This window comes from Falco biarmicus, chromosome 5 (assembly GCF_023638135.1).
Source record: "Falco biarmicus isolate bFalBia1 chromosome 5, bFalBia1.pri, whole genome shotgun sequence".
In the NCBI taxonomy this organism is placed as follows: Eukaryota; Metazoa; Chordata; class Aves; order Falconiformes; family Falconidae; genus Falco; species Falco biarmicus.
In genome coordinates, this window is record NC_079292.1 from 57,590,397 (window position 1) to 57,610,473 (window position 20,077).

Genomic DNA, 20,077 nt, shown 5'->3' on the forward strand with positions numbered 1-20,077 from the left:
GCGGGCCGCGGGGTGCGCAGGTGTGAGGCAGGCCGTGGGGCTGGTCCCGCCTGCTCCTGCCCTCCCCTCGCTCCCCCGGGCTCTGAGCTGCCTCTTCTCGCTGCTAATGGAGACTTCCCTTTGTCGGAGTGCAGGGTGACTTGTGAGGAATTGCCTTTCCCGGAGCCTGGACGTGAGGTTTTTTGTGGCCTAGCAAGAAGTGGTTTCCTTTCTCGAGCTGTTGGCATCTTCTTGCCTGGATTCAGTCATTCCCAAAGGAATGGAGGAATGCAGCTGATAAGTCCTTAACCACCCAGTGCTCCCGTAGGCAGCACCAGAAGCTGGCTTCATCCGCTCCACTTCGGCACTTTGGGGGTGGGCCTCTCTTTGTTACCTGCTCTTGGTACCTTTTTAGCGGCACTGTAGACCAAAGGAGATGGAAGAAAAGGAGCGATGTGATAAATTCCAGCTGGTACCTTGAGACTGAGGGGATTATTATCTTTTGACTTTTTTTTTTCTCCCCTTCCTGTGGGGGGTGGGGGGTGGGGAGGGAAGTATTTATTACATTTTATGGGGTATGGGAGGAGGGAGGAAAAATATGTTGCAGATCTTTATGTGGTTTTTAAAACCAGCCATCAGAGGCAATTGCTGAATAAACTGAAGCACAAGAGGAGGGTTTGTGAGCTGGAAGCAGTGCTAGCCTACAAAAGAAAGGGGTAGTGGGCTGTTGTTGTGACTGTGGAGGAAGAAACTTCAGCCTCCTTCGTTTCTCACCACCTACTCTCCATCCACCCTGCGAGAAAATGAGTTGCGTGCCATGGAAAGGTGACAAGACCAAATCGGAATCACCAGAGCCACCCCAGCTACCACCGCTGCATATTTACCATGAGAAGCAGCGTAGAGAGCTGTGTGCCCTCCATGCCCTCAACAATGTCTTCCAGGACAGCAACGCCTTCACTAGGGAAACCCTCCAGGAGATTTTTCAGAGGTAGGATACTCACTGTAATGGCATTAGCTTCCCCTTGTCCTCTGTTGCTCAGAGGAATTTTCAGATCTTATTTGGGGGGCGGCGGAAAGAGCAAAGGAGGGGTTCAGAGTATGCCACTGCTTTGAACTGAATATAGCTTATTTTTTACAGCCCCCCCCCCATGCAGAAGTTCTTTCTATTTTTACTTGTTTCTTACAATTCTGGATGCAAATTTTGGGTTCAAGGGCTTTATTGCAGATGCTGTCATGTGGTTGGACTGCCGTCTTCTCCTCCACCCACCTTAATGCATCTTCTGCTAGTCTTCCATATTTTTGCCCCTGCCTTGTGTCGGTATGTCATCTTGATGTTAATAATGGATTTTGGGATTGTCTTGGGAGGGTGAAGGTGGCAGGAATGACAAACGGGTCATCATAAAACCACCTCGATTTAGTACCACAGTGCTTCCAAGTTTTTTTGGAAATTAGGAGCTTTGCCAATGAGTGACTCCTTATTCAAGCAATTAAGTGAAGTCCTTCAAATAATATGTGGTTTTTTTCCGTGAAGCAAGACCCTGTGTATTTTGTCAAATTGGATTTAATTTAAGCAGCTAGATCTCTATTTTCTGTGGCATTGCTAAATGTTTCCCAGCAGCATCAGATAATTAATAAAAGATTTTCTGAGTTTTACTGGGATAAATGTAAATTATTAATGTGGCCTCTACAATAGCTCATATTTTGCTCAGTGTTTATTTTACACTGTTTCAATGCTTTGTGGAAATTCTCCTGTGTGTGCCATTGAAAATTCTGGTGACCCTTCACTGATGAAGCTAAGTAATCAAATAGGAAAAGAGGTTTCCTCTGATAATCAATCCACAGATGTTGGAAACATCACATAAGTTACACTTGAATACCTGTTACCTGTTGGACAAGACAGTCGTGGTACCCTGTGCTGATGAGCAGGGAGCTGTGTGCCTGTTGCTGCTGTCCTGGAAATCAGCAGATTTATGGAACTAGTGTTTGACACATCAGACACATGCCTGTCTTTGGCAAAAGAAGTGTGGTGATAGACAACAGCAAATACCAGATTGAAACACTGTTTACGATACTGTCGTAAATAAAATTCCTGTTGGTGAAATGGAGCTGGTCCATGACAGGCTCAAGGTACTCTTTGTCCAGTGTAAAGACGCTTTGGTTTTGTTCCAGAGCAGCAATTGTCAGAATCTTAATCAGAGATGGATTGCTATTGGCCTGAAGCAAACAAAGGCAGGGGTAGAAGGAGTGTGATGATCTAATTAGTTGGCTTTTGTGGGGTTTGGTGAGACAGAATTAGAGTGCAGCATGATACCTCACAGAAAGAGCTGGGATGTTAATCTTGTCGGACCTCTTGTCCTAGAAGGAGGAGTTTGTCTTTGATTACAGCCTGGTGTTGTTCTGTCCTAATATTTGGATCAAGATACACAGATTGATTCAGCCCCATGGTAGTATGGAAATATATATGGAAATTCCTCTCATAAATGGATGAGTTATAACTTATGCGTAAGAATTGCCACTACCTTTGCATCTCTGTTGCGTCACTACTTGTGCCTAGCTCTCTGACTTGCTTTTAAGAACTGAGTTAGTTACCCTTTATACATCACTTTTCCATATGTCTGTCTTGTGTCTAGTCATATTCTGTGTGTGAGAAAGGACTGATGAATATTTTAATAAGCTCAAAAATGTTGTGAGGTGTGATTTTTTTTTTTTAATTTTTAATTTTTTTTTTCTTCTAAATCTGGCATTGACAAGGTAACAAAATGACAAATAAGCTTCAGCTTTCTGTAGCTTTTACCACATCTCTTGAAGAATGATTGAACCTCCTTGCTTAATCATTAGTCTCCCTTTTGCTGCATCCCATTGTGTAAGGCCAGGGTAGCCTAATGATAATAGTCTCAAGTGTATGCCAAAACTTGGTCCAAGCTCCCCTCTGATTTTTATAGTCCTTCCTCTAATACAAGATGTATCTTTTTGATGTTCCTCTGGCATTTGTTGCAGGAAGTAAGATTGCGTGCCCAAATGTTGCATGGAGATGCAAACAAAATCTCTTTGCTTCAATGGAGTCTGTGTAATCAGACCTGATTTGGAAAGACAACTGCATGCAGGAATCTTGGAGCCTGTTGTTAAGACAACGTGTTGATGGACATTTCTGACTTAGAAAGCTCGGGAGGAATATTACCTGGATTTCTGCCCAACTTCATCAGTCTTCCTCAGCTTAATGCCTAGATAAAACCCCCCTAACTTTGGGGAGGTAACTTAATTCCTTGCTGTAATCAGAATCCTTCAGCTGATGATTGTGGACCCTATTTGTTTGTGTATGAGTAGAGACACTGAGGTGATTCTTGGTGAAAGTCTGCTCATGGGTGCCAGTTCTTTGAGTATGTCATCTCTGCTTGTCTCTTCATCTCGTTTCTGGGGCCCTGAAAGTTATGGGAAGGAACTAAGATAAATGTGTTCTTTCAGCTCTCAGATAAGCTTGTCTCTGGTAAATGGTGCCACGAGAGGGTGCTTGTGCAACCCGCAGGGCTCTTAATTGGAAGGCTTTCCTAGCTTGCTGGCAGTCATGAGAGATAGTAGGTTGAAGCAATGATCTTGAGGAATGAATTGTAGCCAAGTGATCCTGCTTCATGGAGATGCTGGAAGAGCTGTGACAAGCTACAGTTGCATCTCTGTGATTAGTAAAATACAGAGAGCTTTGGAGACTGGAAACCGTGATTTGCTGAAAATGTCGCTGCCTCACTCTGAAATGCCCAGTGGTAGATATTAATAGCTTTCCCTATTACAACGTTGTTTCGGACTTTTCTCCCTTCTGTAGTTAAGTCACTTCCCAGGCTGCTCTGCTGCAGTCTGCTCCACTGCAAGAAAACTCACAGCTGATGCGAAAAGCTACCTGTCTGTGGCCTCTCTAGCCTTGGTTGGTCTGAAGCTCCCTACTCAATCCCCTGCTTTCTTCTTGTCAAAGGCCTTATGTTGTCAGGAGAGGAATGCAGAAGGGCTGAGGGATTTTCACTGGACGAAGTATGCCTACAGAATTTGCACTGTGTTAAAGGCCAAGTGAAAAATGTGTGGGAACATCAGGAGTTTGGGGGGATGGAGTTGACATGAGGAGGAGACAGGTGAAACATGGATATTTGGATGACACAAAACATCTGAACTTGTGTCAGCAGAACTAATGGTGTCCTTACCAATCAAAAGAGCAACTAATGACAACAGAACTGATCTGAGGCTTGACTTTCTTTGGATTGGTGCTGCAAGACCTTGCTGTTCTCTGCTCCCAGTTTCCCTTGTGCTTGCTCTTCCAGCTGTTGAAGGCTGTCTGTCACCTTCATAATAATTCACCCCCTCATCGTTTCCCCTCCCTATAAAATTTCGGGGGGGGGGGGGGGGGGGGGTGGAGGGGACACACAGGATGGGAATGAGACAGGAAACATAAAACAATAAAAGTGACTAACCATTTGTTTTTCTGACATATGTCTCCATATTTTGTGTCTTGCATCCATTATCTACGTTTGTGCAAAGGCTGTCCTATCTTTTTTTATGAAACACTGTGGACGGTGATTCTCGATTTTTAGATGCTGTTGTAATGCAAGTGATGTCTAGGCAAGCTTGTGGATTAAAGCTGAAGAGATTTGTTTGCAACAAGGTTCTCTGTTTAGTTACCTGCAGCAACAGATATATATATATTTTTTATCATATAGCAAAGGCAATGAAAGCCTCCATTTCCACTTAGAAAGCTGTTTTCATTTACCAGTGTAGGGGGGAAGCAACCTTTTCTGCAGCCAACCACCCTGCCTCTTGTTATTTCAGACAGGCTTCAAGGCTGGTGTTTGACTGTTGAACTCTTGAAATTGTGATAGCCTTTGTTCTAAATGGCAAACTGGCATTGACTTCAACCGTGAATTGAGGAAAAACATAATTGAAGCATCCTTCAGAAGTACCAGTTCAAGGGGGGGAAAAAGAGCTTCCTGCTTTGTGGTCTCTTTCACATCAAAGCTAGGATCTTTGGAGGCTTTGGAAGGCCTCTTAGCCCATTTGTGGAGTCGTAAGGGGGATCAATGATTTGTGTTTAAACAAACACTGTTTAAACAAAAATGGGCTTCAAGTTGTACAGCAAGTAGCCCTTTCCAGCTGCGGAATATAGGTTCAGCAAACACCTGCTCGCTAGAGCAGTCAGTCTCCTGTTCTGTTTGCAGGCTGTCTCCCAACACCATGGTGACGCCGCACAAGAAGAGCATGCTGGGAAATGGAAACTATGATGTGAACGTGATCATGGCAGCACTTCAGACCAAAGGCTATGAAGCGGTTTGGTGGGACAAGCGCAGGTACTTAGAAGTCATGTAATTCTGGAGATAGCCGCTGTTTGTAAAAATGAGAAAGAGATGAAGTTAAAGTACCAGAATATAATCTTATTGCCGTCTTGTTTTCTGTACTCTTTCAGGGATGTTAACGTCATTGCCCTGTCTAACGTGATGGGCTTCATCATGAATCTGCCCTCCAGCCTTTGCTGGGGCCCCTTGAAGCTCCCCCTCAAGCGACAGCACTGGATCTGCGTCCGGGAGGTGGGAGGCACGTACTATAACCTCGACTCCAAACTCAAGGTGCCTGAGTGGATTGGAGGCGAAAGTGAGCTCAGGTAGGATTTTTTTTGTATGCTGTTCCTCCTCAGATCCTTCCCTGTTGGAGGTGGGGAGTCTGTCCTTAAAACAGTTAGCGATTGAATTATGGTTAACCTTTAATAGCAAAGATTTGAGACTAATAAGGTTCTGGCATCTCCACTTAGATTTATACCATTTGTGTGAAGCTAGGGAAATGCTTTCAGCAGTGGTGATCTCTGTGAGCTCAGGAGAGCCTGACTTCGTCTCTTACATTACTCTGTCACTAGGGTTGAAGGTAGAGGCCAAGTCTGGTATTAACTGAGCGACACCTGCAACAAGATGTGCTGTGCCTCGCTGTCTCCTCAAATGTGAGAGTGTCAGCATTCCTCTCACCTCTTTAGTAGGGATCTGTGTGTATGTTCCCAACAAAAGGCTTTCCAGGCTAAAAGTGCAGCCTTATCCCAGACAGCAGTGAAAGCTGCTTGTTAGGAATCACTTACCTGTGTAAGCATATGCTGTACTTCTGGCTTGACTCTCCTCCCCTCTTTAATCTTAATACAAGATGGTTGGTGTAATTACTTTGACTGTAAATCTCACCTGCTCTTAGTTGCTGTTTAGCTTCCATCCCATCCTGTTGTAAAGCCTACTAGCAGCTCTGCTGCCTTGGCCAGACTTGTTCTGAGGTAGGGACTGCATGTGAGCAGTATTTGCAGAGCCTGCCATGCCACTGAAGTCTTGGTAAAGTGAACGTCAGCCTTTTGTGAACTTCTGGGATAAAGTTAACGCAGTTCTGGAACTACTGTGCAAAGCTTCTGGTGGATTTTATCCTGTGTGCCGTTCTTCAGCAATAAATAAGGGCTTCCTATGTAGGGAATTTTGGATATCTGACCCAAAGATATCAGAGAAAACACTGATTTGACTTTCATAGTTACTGGAGGTAATCCAAGTTTCGTATTAAAAAAAGCTTATGGCGAGAAAGGGGCTGCAGAACCATGTCAAATGACCAGGTGGTACACTGCTGCTACAGCCTGTGATAAGGACATCTGAAATACTTGTGAAAAACCAAGCAAACCATCATTTAGGTTTGTTGGAATGATTTTAAAATACAGTGTGATTCTTGATTTTGGAGATCTGAAGAGACTGAACTCGTTTTTAATTCTACTTTTGCCACCTCGGAGGATTGAAAAGTGACATCTACATAAACTTACCTGTGCAGAGGCTAAGATTATGTCTGTCTGATTCTATGATAGTTTGCTGGGTAGAGGGTGTGTTGACTTCAGTGAAGCAAGTATTTGGCTTTTTTTGTCAGAAAATAATTAAAGACAATGTGTTTCCTCCTATTTCTTGTCATATTTTTGTAGTTAGTTGCATTTAGTTGTTCTAGAACATGATGAAATTCTACATTCAGTAGCACTTATTTCTGTTTCCCTTCATGATAGGAAATTCTTGAAACACCAGCTGAGAGGAAAGAACTGTGAACTACTGCTGGTGGTGCCAGAGGAGGTGGAAGCACATCAGAGCTGGAGAGCCGATGTGTGACCCGGACTGACTCTGTCCTCCCACTACAGCTCCTTCCCCTTTACTGAACTCCCAATGTCCTGAAATCTGGGTAACGGGTGCCCCAACTCTTCTCTCCTGGAATTTCCTTTGTTTAGGCTCTTCTCTTCCTTGGTGCAATAGGGCAATGGCGTAGGATGTTGCGGGGGTGGGGGGGAGTGGAGAATTGAGGGCAGAGTGGAGGAAACTGGAAGGCAATCACTTTATTTGTAGAGGCGGATGAGCTGCCTGCCCCTCAGCTAGCTAGAACACATTGCGCTCTTTAAAACCTGGCTTTGGGGCTAGGGTATCTGGAAGCCTCTGGGCTCCCTTTCCCCCATGGTTCAAGGCTGCGTGTGGTGGGACACTGCTCCTCCCGGGACTTGCCAGGAAGGGGCAGGGGCTGAGCACACTGCCACCTCTTCACAAGCCTATCCCTCCAAAACAAGTCATTGTGAAGACGGTTGCAATTCCTAAAGGGTCTCTCAAGGCACTCTCGAACACTAGGAATGGTACGGTGCTCAGCACAACCCTCTGCTTCTTACGGATGGTTTGAGCTAGGAATTAGAAAACAGTAATAGAAATGGCATCATCTTTAAAGAAATTCTTTGAGTAGCTACAGGATTCTTCCCCAGTGTCTCCAGGGACTAATGTATGTAGTGAGCAGTTGTTCAGCAGCATGTGGCTGACTCGGGCGACATGGGAACAGCAAGCACAAGCTAATTCAGGAGTATCAGGTTTCTAGACTGGAGAGAGGCTGTAGTCTGCTTGGGTTTCTTTGTGCTGCCTGGGTGTTTTTTTCTTAACATCTGTTTTGGTTTTCTGCATGGTCATCCAGTAGTTTAGGGGCTGTTTGGAGACAGGAATAAAACTGAAGGGGTTTTGAGAGGAATTCATTCCCTCTTTATTTTCCTCTTTCCAGAAGTCTAGCCCACAGTCATGACCATCATGCAAAATGTCCCAGAAAGAAGTAAATTTACAAAGAAAAAATTGGCTGGGGAGGGAAGCCTTTATAATAGTAATTTTTTTGCCCTTTTTATAGCTACTAGCTGACAATGTGGGAGATGCAGAGGGTCCACCAAAACCTTTGGGCGTTAAGAGAGACCCTGCCCTGGTAGTTGAACCAACCTCTCTTTCAGCGTTGGCCAACAAACATTCCATTAATGGACAAACTACTTTTTCCTCCCATCCCTTCTGCGGGGGAAGAGTGATTAGACATGGAGACACTAAGAGGGATCTCCACCAGCTGTTTCCTGGTCACCCGAGTGAGCTGTAGCTCAGTCATGCCTTCCACAGCAGAAGGAGAATTTGGAGCAGACTTTGTGTTTAGCACTTCCTGGCTGAGCTGCCGTTTGCTTCCCTCCTTTACACGTGGGATGTCTCAGTTAAACAGCATCTCTGGGACATGATGAGCTTGGAGGATCCTCTCCATCCTGCAGGAGAAGTCTCGTTACTGGTGTTTGAGCTTGCGAAAGGAGGGGTTGTAACTAACTTTTCTCAGTTGTTTTTCTCTTGAGAGCTCTGCAAACGCATGAGCAGTTGCTCGAAGCTGAGAGACCACCAAAATTGCACCTTCCTAACAACAGAGGCCACATGACGGGATGATGCTGTTCACCAACCTCCGGACATCTGGCAAGCAGTCTTTTGAGCACAGCCTCCCACAGTCAAGGGCAAATGGCTCTTTATGTTTTAAAGACCCAACATTTCTATAAAAAGTCCTATTTCGTAACACATTCCAATGACCAATACCAGCTGGCAGTTTTTAAACACTTCACAGGCAGGATGTGCAGCCTGCAGGCATTCTGCTGGTGACTTGAAGCCATTTCTTCAAGAGGGGGGGAAAAAAAATCTCAACAGCAACATTTTCTATGCTGATTTAAAGTTGCACTTCAGAGAAACCCTGTTTGCATGGAAACTGCAAGCCAATGGATCAGTGCACAATATGCAAAGATGTTTCAAAATATTTTGGGGCTACTTTCCTCTCCTTGTATGTCAGCTCCTTTCCTGTGCAGGGGGAAATGGTGTGATCCAGCTGCTCAGGTAAAGGGAAAGTGTGTGATCACATCCCTGCAGGAGGTGAGACTGCTGTGCCCAAGGGTGGGCGAAACTGATCCAGTCCCACTGCTTGGAAGTGGGGAAGCCCATGTTTGTTTTCTTGCTTGTTTTGTTTTGTTAGAGCCTTGTTTTGGGTTTGTTTACAGAGATGTATTTTGTTTAACCAAATATTAAAAATGGAAGAAAGGTTTCCATATAAATGTCCTATCACTTCTGTATGTTCAACTGAATTGTTCTGTAACAAAGTATATAAAGGAAAAATAAATTTTTTTTCTTTGTTAATAAAACAGCAACCTTTCTGCGAGTCAAGAGTTGGTCACTGGTCCTGAGGTAGAATCACCCTACTGAGAACTCCCTTAAGCCAGACAAAGCTTAAAGTGTCTGCCCCTTCCCCCACTGCCACACATGCCTGAAACAGAAGGGTCTCTACCCACAAAGCCACTGACAGCTCTGAAAAAACTGAGCCTCCCTAAAGGACATCTTATTAAAACCACGCTGCTCAGGTTGGATTTATTTAATATTCAATACAAAAAAATATCAGCCGATATCTGAAGTTCTACTTTATGAGGCAGAGGATCAGTGCGGATGTGATCGTCTTGAACCTGTCCTGCTGCTCCCTCAGTTCTCACATGCAAAGTTGCAGCAAAAGTATTTTTGCAGATGCGTCTTCCCAGAGAGTGTTTTCCATGGGGTACAGCTACCCACACCTCTCCTTTGCTTCACCTGCTGGGAAAGTCGCTCCTCCTCCTGTCACTGGTGTCCTTCAGGTCTGAGTCAGTCAGGAAAGGATTTGTTTTGTTTGACCGCAGCCTTTCGAAGCCGGACCTGTGCCCAAGGGTGGTTTTGTGGGGGCCAAGGAGGCTGGAAGAGGAACTCCCCCTGTTCAAGTCTGTAACTGGTTATGGCATACTGATTGAATAAAAGGAAAAACTCACAACTTCTATGGGGGGAGGATGCAGACTGGAGCCATCATCAGGTCCAGAGGGTGGGCCTCCCCCCCTCATTATGAACAGGTCAATGTCCCAAAGGAGAACCAAAAATAAAAACAAACAAATGAAAAACAAAAATGCCCTGACCCAACAAATCAACAGTTCAATATATCATAATTTCAAGGTCTTCCCATGATACGAATCCAACGCAGCTTTCACAAATTAGATTTTTCCAGACAGTGGAGGCAGGGCCCCTGGCATTCCCCCCGAAAGCCCTGTGTTGGGTCCGAGGAGGATCTGGAAGGAAAACAATCAGTTGAGGGACAGCAAGGATGTGGGAGGACTGTCACATGCCACCCTCCCCTCCTGCAGCTACTTGGCGGGTGCTGAAGGTACCAGCAGTGTTTTGCAGTATTGGCTCCTCCCCTGCTATGACAACCAAGGCGACCACAGCAAACGCAAACGGGGCAGATAGAGGCATGGCTGCGTGAGGCCTGCGTGCAGTCCTCACTACGTTATTTCGGCTCAGGAAAAGCCAGGTTGTGTTTGCCAGAGTTTGCTGCCAGCCTTTTCCTGGGAATCGGCAGGATCATCCCACCAGAACATCCAACCAGAGCACCTGGTGGGATGAATGAGGCCACAATGTATTGCAAACTAAACCCTGTTCCCTAAGCTCCATTAACAGCTGATAACTGGGAGGAGGTGCAGGCACCCGGAGCCAGCCCTGAAGAGCCAGGAGAGAAGGCTGGAGCGTCTCCACCTCACCTGTCGCTGCTGCAGCTGCTGCTGTTGCTCCATCTGCAGTTTTTCAGTTTCAAAGACAACAGGAAGAACTAGAATCATGAAGGAGGTGGTCCCAATCCACAGAGCTGCCCTGGAGAATCTGGGGAGCAGAAAGCACACTGGGATTAAGAACCGGTTCTTCCGCGGCTGCTTACAGGCGCCAGACTTGCCCACGTTTCCTTCAGACAAAAGCCCCCGCCGATCCCACCCCTGCGGCGGCACCTTCCCCCGACCCTCCCCATCCCACTTTCCCCACGGCCCCGCCGCCCCCTGCCCGCCCCGCCCCCCGCTGCCAGCGGCCAAAGCCGCCGCAGGGGCCGGCGGAGCCCCCCGCGCCCCGCTCCCGAGGCCGGCCGGCCGGCCCGCCGCGCCCTTACCTGTACATCTTCTGCGCTACCGTCAGCGACAGGTCGAAGGTGGCTCCGGCCGCCGAGCGGACGCTCTCGGGGAACATCTCCGTCAGCCCCCACAGCCGCTCCGCCAGCGTCTCGTCCAGCTGCGGGCGGCACGCACCGCGTCAGGCCGCCCGGCCCTGCGCGCCCGCCGGGGTCACCGCGCCCGCCCGCCCGGCCCGCCCGGCCCCGGCCGCCCCGCTACCTCCTCGTCGTCGTCGTCCTCCTCCAGCTCGTCCTCCAGCTCCTCGGCCTTGCCCGAGCCGCCCTTGGGCAGCAGCTCCTCCGGAGACAGGGACGCAGCAGCCGCCATCACCACCAGCCAGGGACGGAGGGGGCGGCAGCCAGCGGAAGCGGAACGGCGGTGGCGGCGGCGCCGGAAGCGGGGCGGCCCCCCCCCTCCGCCCGGGCTCGGGGCAGGCAGCGGCCCCTGGCGGCCGGGAGGATCCGCAGGGGGCCCCCGCTCCTCGGCCCGGCTCCCCCCGGCCTCCCCCCAGCTCGCAGCACGACCCTTCGCATAAGCAAACACCGGTAACATCTGGGTTTAAAGGTGAATTTTTATGTAAAATATGCAAAACTCTTGAGAACAAGCAACTCCAGCATCCTGCTCGCCAATGGCAAGAGGTGAAACTCGTACAGGCCCCTGGAGGCTCCCCAGGAGGGGCGATTTGGTGGGGGGTGGAGGTCTCTGCATTTTTAAGCAGAGAGGGTGAGGAGGGGGCCACCCGGAGGTGGATCTTCTTCACCACCTGTTTTCCAGCTGCCTTAGGACAGAGGGTACCCACAGCTGGGCTATGGCTAGGAAATGTAGCGAGGTAAAGTGCTCTGAGAAAAAACATGTTAATTAACGGTGTCTGGGCGCGGGGCCAGCTGTTACACAGTACCTACAGCACCACACAATGCTGGAGGCATCTTGTTACTCGCGGTCCCATGGAACAAAGTACCTACACACAAGTACCAACACGGCTAGGAGGCCTAAGATGGCCCAGCATCGCCTGCGTGCGGGCAGCCGAGACTCAGGGGCAAGCCTCCTGGCTTCCCCATCCTCCAGCCACCTCTTCCTCTTCACTTCCTCCTCCGGCTGTGGTTCTTTAGTTCCTCTAGCTCCTTCTCCATCAGGTGGGACTCAGCTGTGGTCTCGGAGAGCTGCAATGCACAGTGAACAAGAGTGAACTACGCCTCCAACCTCCACCCTGTGCTACAGCTGCAGGGCCAACACTGGATTGGTGACCTCACAGTCTGCTGCCTGCCTCAGACACGCGTGTCAGGACACAAAAGCCCCTCAGAGGGATCAGACAGAGATTGCTCTCCCGCTGAAAAAGCACCTCATGTCACGGCAGCACACAAAGACAGACATTTGTGCCTCAGAAGCTTTTCCGATGTCAGAGCACAACCTTTCTAGAGATGCCACTGAGATTTACAGCTGCGAGCCAGCACCCACATGAGGGAATCTGTCCCCATTTGAGCAAGAGGGAAGCTGAGATTTCACACTTTACTGAGATTGCCTGGAAAACCTGGAGAGCACCTAGGGCTTCTGCTAAGTGCTGCAGCCACAAAAGCCACTTGCCAGCTTTAAAACATGGGAAGAGCGTAAGGAAGGAAGAAGTGTTTGTTCAGACTGACATAAATGCTAAGTCACTTGTTAGACTGAGAATACACATGAATTTCACTGAAAATGTCTCCAAATCTTAAGTACAAAAGCTGCGATCTCTGGGTAAAGTTGAATTTCAGTTTGTTTAGGGCCTGGGAATTCTTTCATCCACAGGTTTACACACCAAATAGATGTCACACCACTTGTCACAGCAGACAGAAGCTTTAATCTTCTGTGACCAGAAACGATGGCTATAACTTAAAAGTCACAGTTGGGGCAGAGGCCAGAGTGGCAAGAAAAGTGCTGTACTTCACACAGAAAGGGAAAGAGTAAACATGGCACTTGCAGGGGCTCCTCTCTAATCAGTCACAGTGCTCACAAAAGTCAAGTTCTGCTGCAGGGGGAACCCTCCCCTCTTCCCACAGAGGGGATCAGACTTTACTCCCACAGTCACTTCACTGTTACAATTGTCTTGCATAGCCGGGTGACACGGAAGGAGCGGGGTGCAGTGAGAATGGCCTCCTCTGGCGGTCCCAGCACCCTTCGCTTGGGCATTTCCACTGATGTGAGCAGGTGGAAGCTGGGCAAAGACTCACCATGTCCAGCAGAATATCCACTTTCAGCCGAAGGAGGTTGTTTTCTTCCTCTAACTGCTGGTTCCGTTTGCGCAAGCGCTGCATTTCTCTGCGATCCCCTGTGAAGCTTCCTGATTCTGGAAGGAAGGAAAGAGCTCAAAATACAGATTGTCAGACAACCGTTGCTACTTCAGATCAAAACAAGCTGAGCTGCATTCTACCTGCCACCCACTGGCCATTTTCAAACTTCAGGCTCTGGCCAGCAAGGTTCATAGTGGGGGTGCCATACTCCAGGCCCAGCTCAATCTCACGGGTAGATCTATCCAGCTGCAGGGAGAAGATCACACTCAGCATTTTACAGAAATCCAAAGCCACCCCCTTGCTCTCCTGTTTCTTGGTGACTGGCATTTCATTGGAAGCTGCTGGTCGGACTGCCCCTGAAGCCCGAAATCATCCTTTGGTCATGTACTGCTGCAGTAGAGGACTGGCTCCTCTAGCCACCATGCCTGCACTTTCTGTCACCCAAACACACCTCCTGGGCTCAGAAACCACTGCTGAGAAGCATTAGGTGAAACAGTTCTGGACTGTGGGTGGGGCGACGATGATCCCTCCCTGAGCTATTGCATTTCTACCTTTATATGTAGTCACGAGCAATCAAAAATGGTGCGCACCATGGGAGGGAAGAGGCACCGCTGGGAGCTCGTCAGGGTTATGGTGGCCACAGTAGCAGCCACCTACCCCTGGCCACCAAACAAGCGTTCCCGCAGGCAAGCCACCAGGACTCACCAGGTGCAGGTTGGAGAGAGAGGCGCATTTCCTGGGGGGGGTCTTCTTCGGGCTGAAGGTGTTCCCGAAGAGAGGCATCGTGCACTGCGGCCTGGGCGTTCAGGGCGCTCCCCACGGCCTTACGCTGCTCCCTGAGCAGGGAGGACGCGGCCGGGCCGAGGCCGCAGGCCAGGAGCCGTGCTGGCAGGACGGGGTCTCCTCCGGTGGCCGCCGGCGCTGCCCGCTTCCACCTACAACCAGGCCCCGGGTGTGCCCCCCCCTCACGCTGTGCACCCCGGCCCGTCGGAAAGGGCCAAATGGCGGGGAGAGCTGGCGGGGGCGCGGGCGCCTGGGCCTGGGCCACCCGCCCCGGGGCGACAGGCCCGCGCCGGACCGCGCCCCTCCCCGCCGGCACGCGCCTCCCCTCACACCTCCGCCGAGGCGTCACCCGGTGGGGCGAACGGCGCGAGGCTGCCCCCCGACGTCACCCCCCTCCCCCCACGCTCGCGTCCCGCGCCCCCCTCCTCTCGCGCCCCCGCCCCGCGCAGGCGCACTCGGCAGCCATCGCCAGTGCCGCGAGGCCGCCTCGGCGCGCGGCGGGGACGTGGGCCATGTCGCCCGCCGGGGTCGCTGGGGAGGGCGGGAGAACCGGACAGCGTCGCTCCCCGCTCGCGCCGCCGCCGGGGCGGTCCCTCGCTCTGTTTCCCATCCCGGCATCTGGCTGGCGAAGCCGGCGGGCTCGGCGAGGGCCCGGCGGCTGGAAACATAAACACCCCCCCACCCCCCGCCCCCCCCGCCCTAGAGTGGTAGGGCCGGTCCCGCGGCGCGGGCAGCCGGGCCGGGCTGTGCCCTCGGGATTCGCCCCGTTACGGGTGGGGGAAGCACCTCTCCGGCGAGCCGCGCTGGTTCCCGCCGCTCCGCCTCCGTCACCGCGCCCGTGGGCTCAGCTGCCGCGTGCCCCGGGTGCGGTTTGCGGCCGCTGCGTTGCCACGGCGACGGCGGCGCTCCGCCGCTCCTCCCCGCCGCCTCGGGAGGCGGCGGCCCCCGGGCCCCTGCGGCGCGGGGCCGGCAGCGGCCGTGAGGGGGATGGCCGCGGAGGGTGCTCCGGGGCTGCCGCCTCGGGAGCGGCCGGGCGAGACCGCGCCGGAGGGCCTGGCTGGCGGGCCGGCTCCCCCCGCGCCGCCCCTCGGTCCGGCGGCTGCGCCGGAGGGGGACGGGCGCGGAGGAGCTGGCGCCGTGGCGGCGGGGCTCCTCCCGTGGTCGGGCTGCAGCGGGCTTGCCATGTCCGGCCCGCGGGTTCCCGCCAGGTTCCCTCCAGTGCTTGAGCGGGTCGGAAGACCTTTAATTGCTCTTGCAGATGAACAGCGAAAACGCCGTTCGGCAGAGAGTCGCTCCTCGCTTGGGAGCGTGGGAGAGATGGCGGCCCGGGGCCCGGGGTGCCCGAGCTCGGGGTGGTGGGTCAGAAGCTGCAGAGTGGGGACCCGGCAGCTCCTCAGCGAGCTCTCTGCAGCAACAGGCCCAGTGTCCTGGTTTTCTGCATGTGGTGTAAAGTCCTCCCTTCTCAGCACATGGTGGAATAAATTTAGTTTTATTGTGTTACTTGCTGGCCTGTATTCCGTGGGAGATGGCTTTTGTAGTTGGTTTGGATTATATTTTGAATGAACAGCAGGGGTATGTAGCACATATAGCTCCAATACTTTTTTATGTTGCAGAGGCAAGATACCGCTCGTTTTCTAAATTTTATAATTATGTAATCTGTTAGAATTTAGTGATCTGAAGTTACTTGCTTCATTGTTAGAAAAGCTTCTGTTTAGGACTGTGAGGCTTTCCTCCTCACAGTTTTAATCTAAACACAAATTTTAGATTAATGAGATGGTAAGATGCTGACTTTAAAGGGGAACAATAAAGAAAAGGTGAGGGGGGAAAAAAGCTGGAGTGGGTGGGGGAATAGCAGGCAGACAAACAGAAATGACAGGAAAGAAAGGAGGAAATAAAGAGAATCACCAGCCTTTTAATTTGGTTTGTACATGTATTAATGCTCCACAAAAAAAGTTATTTAACAGTCTTTCGTTCTCATAGTGCTTAATTGGCACCCTGCCTGAAGTAAACCAGAAAATTGATTACTTGGCATGAGAATTGGAAAGATACCACAATACCAAGCTTGGTGACTACAGAAAAGAGAAATCTCTGGTGCTGCAGTATCTCCTGGTAGTCCAGTTAAGCAATAGCTGATTCTGCATACTATAAAAACAGTGGCCTTCTGACCCTGTGTACTAGAGTCCGTGCACTGGAGACTAGTCATTTTTTAATTTAATTTTATTTTTTAATAAGGGACGGGATTATGGGGTGGGGAGGACAGGACAGCAACACCCTTAAAAGCAGAACAAAAACTTGCAGTTCTGAACAAGGGATTTGCGAGGTAGTTGTGGCTCTGTGTGTGCATATATTGGGTAAGAGAGATGAAAAGAAGAAGGGCCAGAAGTGAAAAGAGGGCGAGAACCTGTGAAGAAGAGCTGGAAGAATGTAGAAGTACAATTTTGAACTGAAAAAACCTTGTAGCTAACCTAGGTGCTTGTAAGATGCGATGACCAAAGTGAGGAACTGAGCTCTTAACACTCACTCTCTTCTTTTTTTTTTTTAAGTTGCTAAATGCACTGAAAAAATTTGAGTTGCCAAACAAATACTCAGACCTGAAGAGCTGCAGATGAGATAAACATCTCCCTGAGATGCTCAAACACAAAGACACATAGGTTTCTTTTATAAATACTTAAGGTGTTTGTTGGGGGGGGTGGGGGGAGGGAAGGGAACCAATCTTAAGAAGCTCTAGTCAGGTTGTGCCCCACCAGTAACACGGGGGTAGCAATGTTCACCTTCCTTGAAGAAACCTGTATGTTTCAGCACAGTTGTGTGCTTGAGTTCTTGCGCTGAGCAGGATGAGTATTGTAGTAATATGTTATAGTTACTGCAAAACTAAACTCTCTCATTTATCCAGGGTCTCACAGTGATTCTCTGACAGCCTCTTTCTCCAAGGCAGAGACCTCGGCATGTGAGGTGAATGCACACTTCTGTGTGCCTGGATGCCAGCATGTGTGCATAGTAAGAGTGTCAGAGTTGGTAGGGCCTGTAAGTGAGTTCAGAAAGTTCTCCTGAGGTTTGAGAGCAAGAAAAAGAGGTTCAGTGTCTGATTTTTGGTGTGATTCGCTTCAGAAGTCTTTCTTTCTTCTTTTGCATGGTTTTACTAAATGTCACTTCTCAACAAACTCCATTTCCTTGAAAAATGATGTGGAATTTCCTTGCTGCACCAACCTCTCAGGCTATTTTGGCAGTAGCTTTTTGTTGTTTCTTCATTTACATCAGGTAGATACTGAGACAAGAGCTGACCATGGCTGTTTCTAGCATTGCCTCTTAATATGTCACATCGGCCTCCTGCCAGTAGGTAATTTGACATACATTTTAAGTGATGTTAAAAGCATTACCATGTAGCACTGTGCATCCCTCTGTGCCTGACACACTGTGGGGAAGTGAACACCCAGTGCCCACTCTCTTTCCTGGGACAGTAACTAGAGATATCACTTAGAATCTGCAAAAGCTCATTAAATGGTGAAGAACCTATATATTACAGTCATTGTGTAAGGTAACTGTGTATCCTTCTATGAAGACATCTTTGGGAACACTGATGGAAGGCTAAGAGAGTGACAGAACGAAGATAGGGCTGTAGCACATGACAATGTGGAAATTTTGGAATACACCCAAGCTGTTCTTGGTAGCCTCATTTGGACTGTGTTCTTTGGCTTTTTCAGTTCACAAGCCATGCAGAATCTATAGCTTAAATCAGGGGTCCTCAAACTACGGCCCACGAGTTGGATATGGCCCCCCAGGGTTCTCAATGCGGCCCCTGGTATTTACAGACACACACACACACCCCGCCCCCCCCCGCCGGGGGTTGGGGGGGGAACCAAGCAGCTGCCACTTAATCCACGTGCCGGCCCTCTGTTTAAAAAGTTTGAGGACCCCTGGCTTAGATGGTCTCAGAGGTTATTTTAACTCCATAGTGTTTCTCTTGTCTTCTTGCAGATACACTGCAGGATTATTATTGTTCTTTGTTACATTAATAACTTTAGGGAAGCCCCACTGACTGATGAATTCAGTAGACTTACTCTAGCTTTACCCTGATGTCAAAGAGAATATCTGTTGTAATTAGTGCTGCTTGAAACTTCCTACATTGACTGGTAGGCTAAATGAGACTGAGTTTAAAACCTATAAAAGAAATTACTTTTGGCACATTGAAATTAATTCCATGCCCAATGGAATAATTTCTTCAGTAGCGAGATAATTCCTGTCGCCTCAGTGCTCTGCAGTTAATGATGTTCCTCCTTTTAGTATCCTAGATATTAAATCTCTCACCTATAATTTATTGGCAAAGCAGACGTCTATTTTTCTCTCTGTTCCTTCTTTTCATTATAGCCAACTCAAGAGATAGAAGAACAGCTGTTTCACCACTTTGCAGAGAATGCTGCTTTTCTCTTGCTTGACTGTTGCAGATTGCACCACTAGGAGGCCCTCATTAAAGAGCTTATAGCTAGGCAAAAAAAGCACAAGGACAGTGAAATGACATAGAGGAACGCATCCCCACAGGAGTAATCTGAAACTAATACTTATCCTATAAATAGAGATTTTTGGAGTGCTGTGCAGGCCTCAATTAATTATTGCAAGAATCCTAATATCCAACCATCAGTTGTACTGTAACTTTTGAGGATATCGGGGTGTCATGGGTGCATATCCCTACGTTGAATCATCAAGGCATAGCCAGGAAAGTTCATGCCTTTGTCTTCTCGATAGTAAAGGTCTTGATAATGTAAGTAAAATAATAACATGGGATAAAGCACGGTTTTGGTTTCCAGTCATGTCTGCCCTCTGTCTTTCACCCATCAAATATGCCTTCACCTAGTTCACCTCTGCCTTCTCTGTTTAAGCTAATTACTTATTCCCAGGTTTTTAATTTTCTTGCACTTTTCACAGCAGGCTTTTATTGTCTCCTAAAAAGTTCTAAATATCTGCACTAACAGTCTGCCTGATTGTTCTCTTTTGCTAACATGACCCTCTTTACAGAAGGCGGGAAGAAGAAATGTTTTCATCCTTTTTTTTGCCAAATTGTGTGCTGCTTTGCTTACTGGCTCTTCAAAGCTGCAGTCGCTGCTTTGGCTGAAATGTAGACTTTGTTATTCAAAAGAACAGTGTGTCTGTGATCTGTTAACTAAAAAGTGTACAGAGTTGTCATTTTTCTTTCCTTAAACCTTAGATTTTTCTCTTCACTGCTAAATCAAGCCTTGTATATCTGCTTCTGTTCTGGTTTCCCAAGGTCATGTTTTGGTTATTGATGAAGCTGAGACAGCTTTGCAGTGCAATTTCAGAATGGATGATAGGTGAGAGTAGTTCTGCTCCTGTCAGGAAATGTGGCCCGTGCAAGCTGTAGGCTGCAAATTGAGTTATGCCTTGTCTTTCAAACTCAGTTTCTGTTCTTCTTCCCTGAATTCACACATACACATTCTACACATTTAGGTTGGTTTACTTGGGCCTTTCTTACATGTATTAATGTGTAAAACTTGTGTCTTCTGCTCTAAGTGGCAAAAGTGTATATGAAGCTGTGATGCTGTATACAGAGTTTCCGGGCTTCTCAAGAGGTTTTCCAATCATGGTTTGCCATTCTGGCCACACTGTTCACCTTAAAGAGTTTAAGCAAATATGTAGGCAGTTCAGCCACTCAGGCGCTCGGGATAGAATCTGTCACTTCTGACAGAGTTTGCAATGAGGCTGACCTTGGTGACTGGGTAACCGAAGGTTCAGAGGACGTGTGCAGTCCACACAGCAGTGAAAGCTT

The 20,077-nt window shown here is 48.9% G+C and overlaps 3 protein-coding genes across 3 annotated transcripts; 1 reads left to right on the forward strand and 2 right to left on the reverse strand.

Moving 5' to 3' along the window:
• The first annotated feature begins 530 nt into the window (after positions 1-530).
• JOSD1 (Josephin domain containing 1) lies at positions 531-9,468 on the forward strand. The gene is made up of 4 exons (XM_056340628.1): positions 531-967; positions 5,172-5,300; positions 5,417-5,611; positions 7,013-9,468. Exons 1-4 carry the CDS (start codon positions 783-785, stop codon positions 7,110-7,112), a joined length of 609 nt encoding a protein of 202 aa, XP_056196603.1. The 5' UTR covers positions 531-782; the 3' UTR covers positions 7,113-9,468.
• Positions 9,469-9,643: 175 nt separating this feature from the next.
• TOMM22 (translocase of outer mitochondrial membrane 22) lies at positions 9,644-11,634 on the reverse strand. Its single transcript, XM_056340626.1, has 4 exons — positions 11,474-11,634; positions 11,254-11,372; positions 10,859-10,976; positions 9,644-10,390 (listed from the first exon to the last, which is right to left on the reverse strand). The coding sequence occupies exons 1-4, from the start codon at positions 11,579-11,581 to the stop codon at positions 10,316-10,318; spliced, it is 420 nt and encodes a 139-aa protein (XP_056196601.1). The 5' UTR covers positions 11,582-11,634; the 3' UTR covers positions 9,644-10,315.
• A 171-nt stretch (positions 11,635-11,805) lies between these two features.
• On the reverse strand, positions 11,806-15,468 carry CBY1 (chibby family member 1, beta catenin antagonist). Its single transcript, XM_056340629.1, has 5 exons — positions 15,085-15,468; positions 14,221-14,450; positions 13,656-13,761; positions 13,456-13,571; positions 11,806-12,414 (listed from the first exon to the last, which is right to left on the reverse strand). Exons 2-5 carry the CDS (start codon positions 14,296-14,298, stop codon positions 12,334-12,336), a joined length of 381 nt encoding a protein of 126 aa, XP_056196604.1. The 5' UTR covers positions 14,299-14,450; positions 15,085-15,468; the 3' UTR covers positions 11,806-12,333.
• Between the last annotated feature and the right edge of the window lie 4,609 nt (positions 15,469-20,077).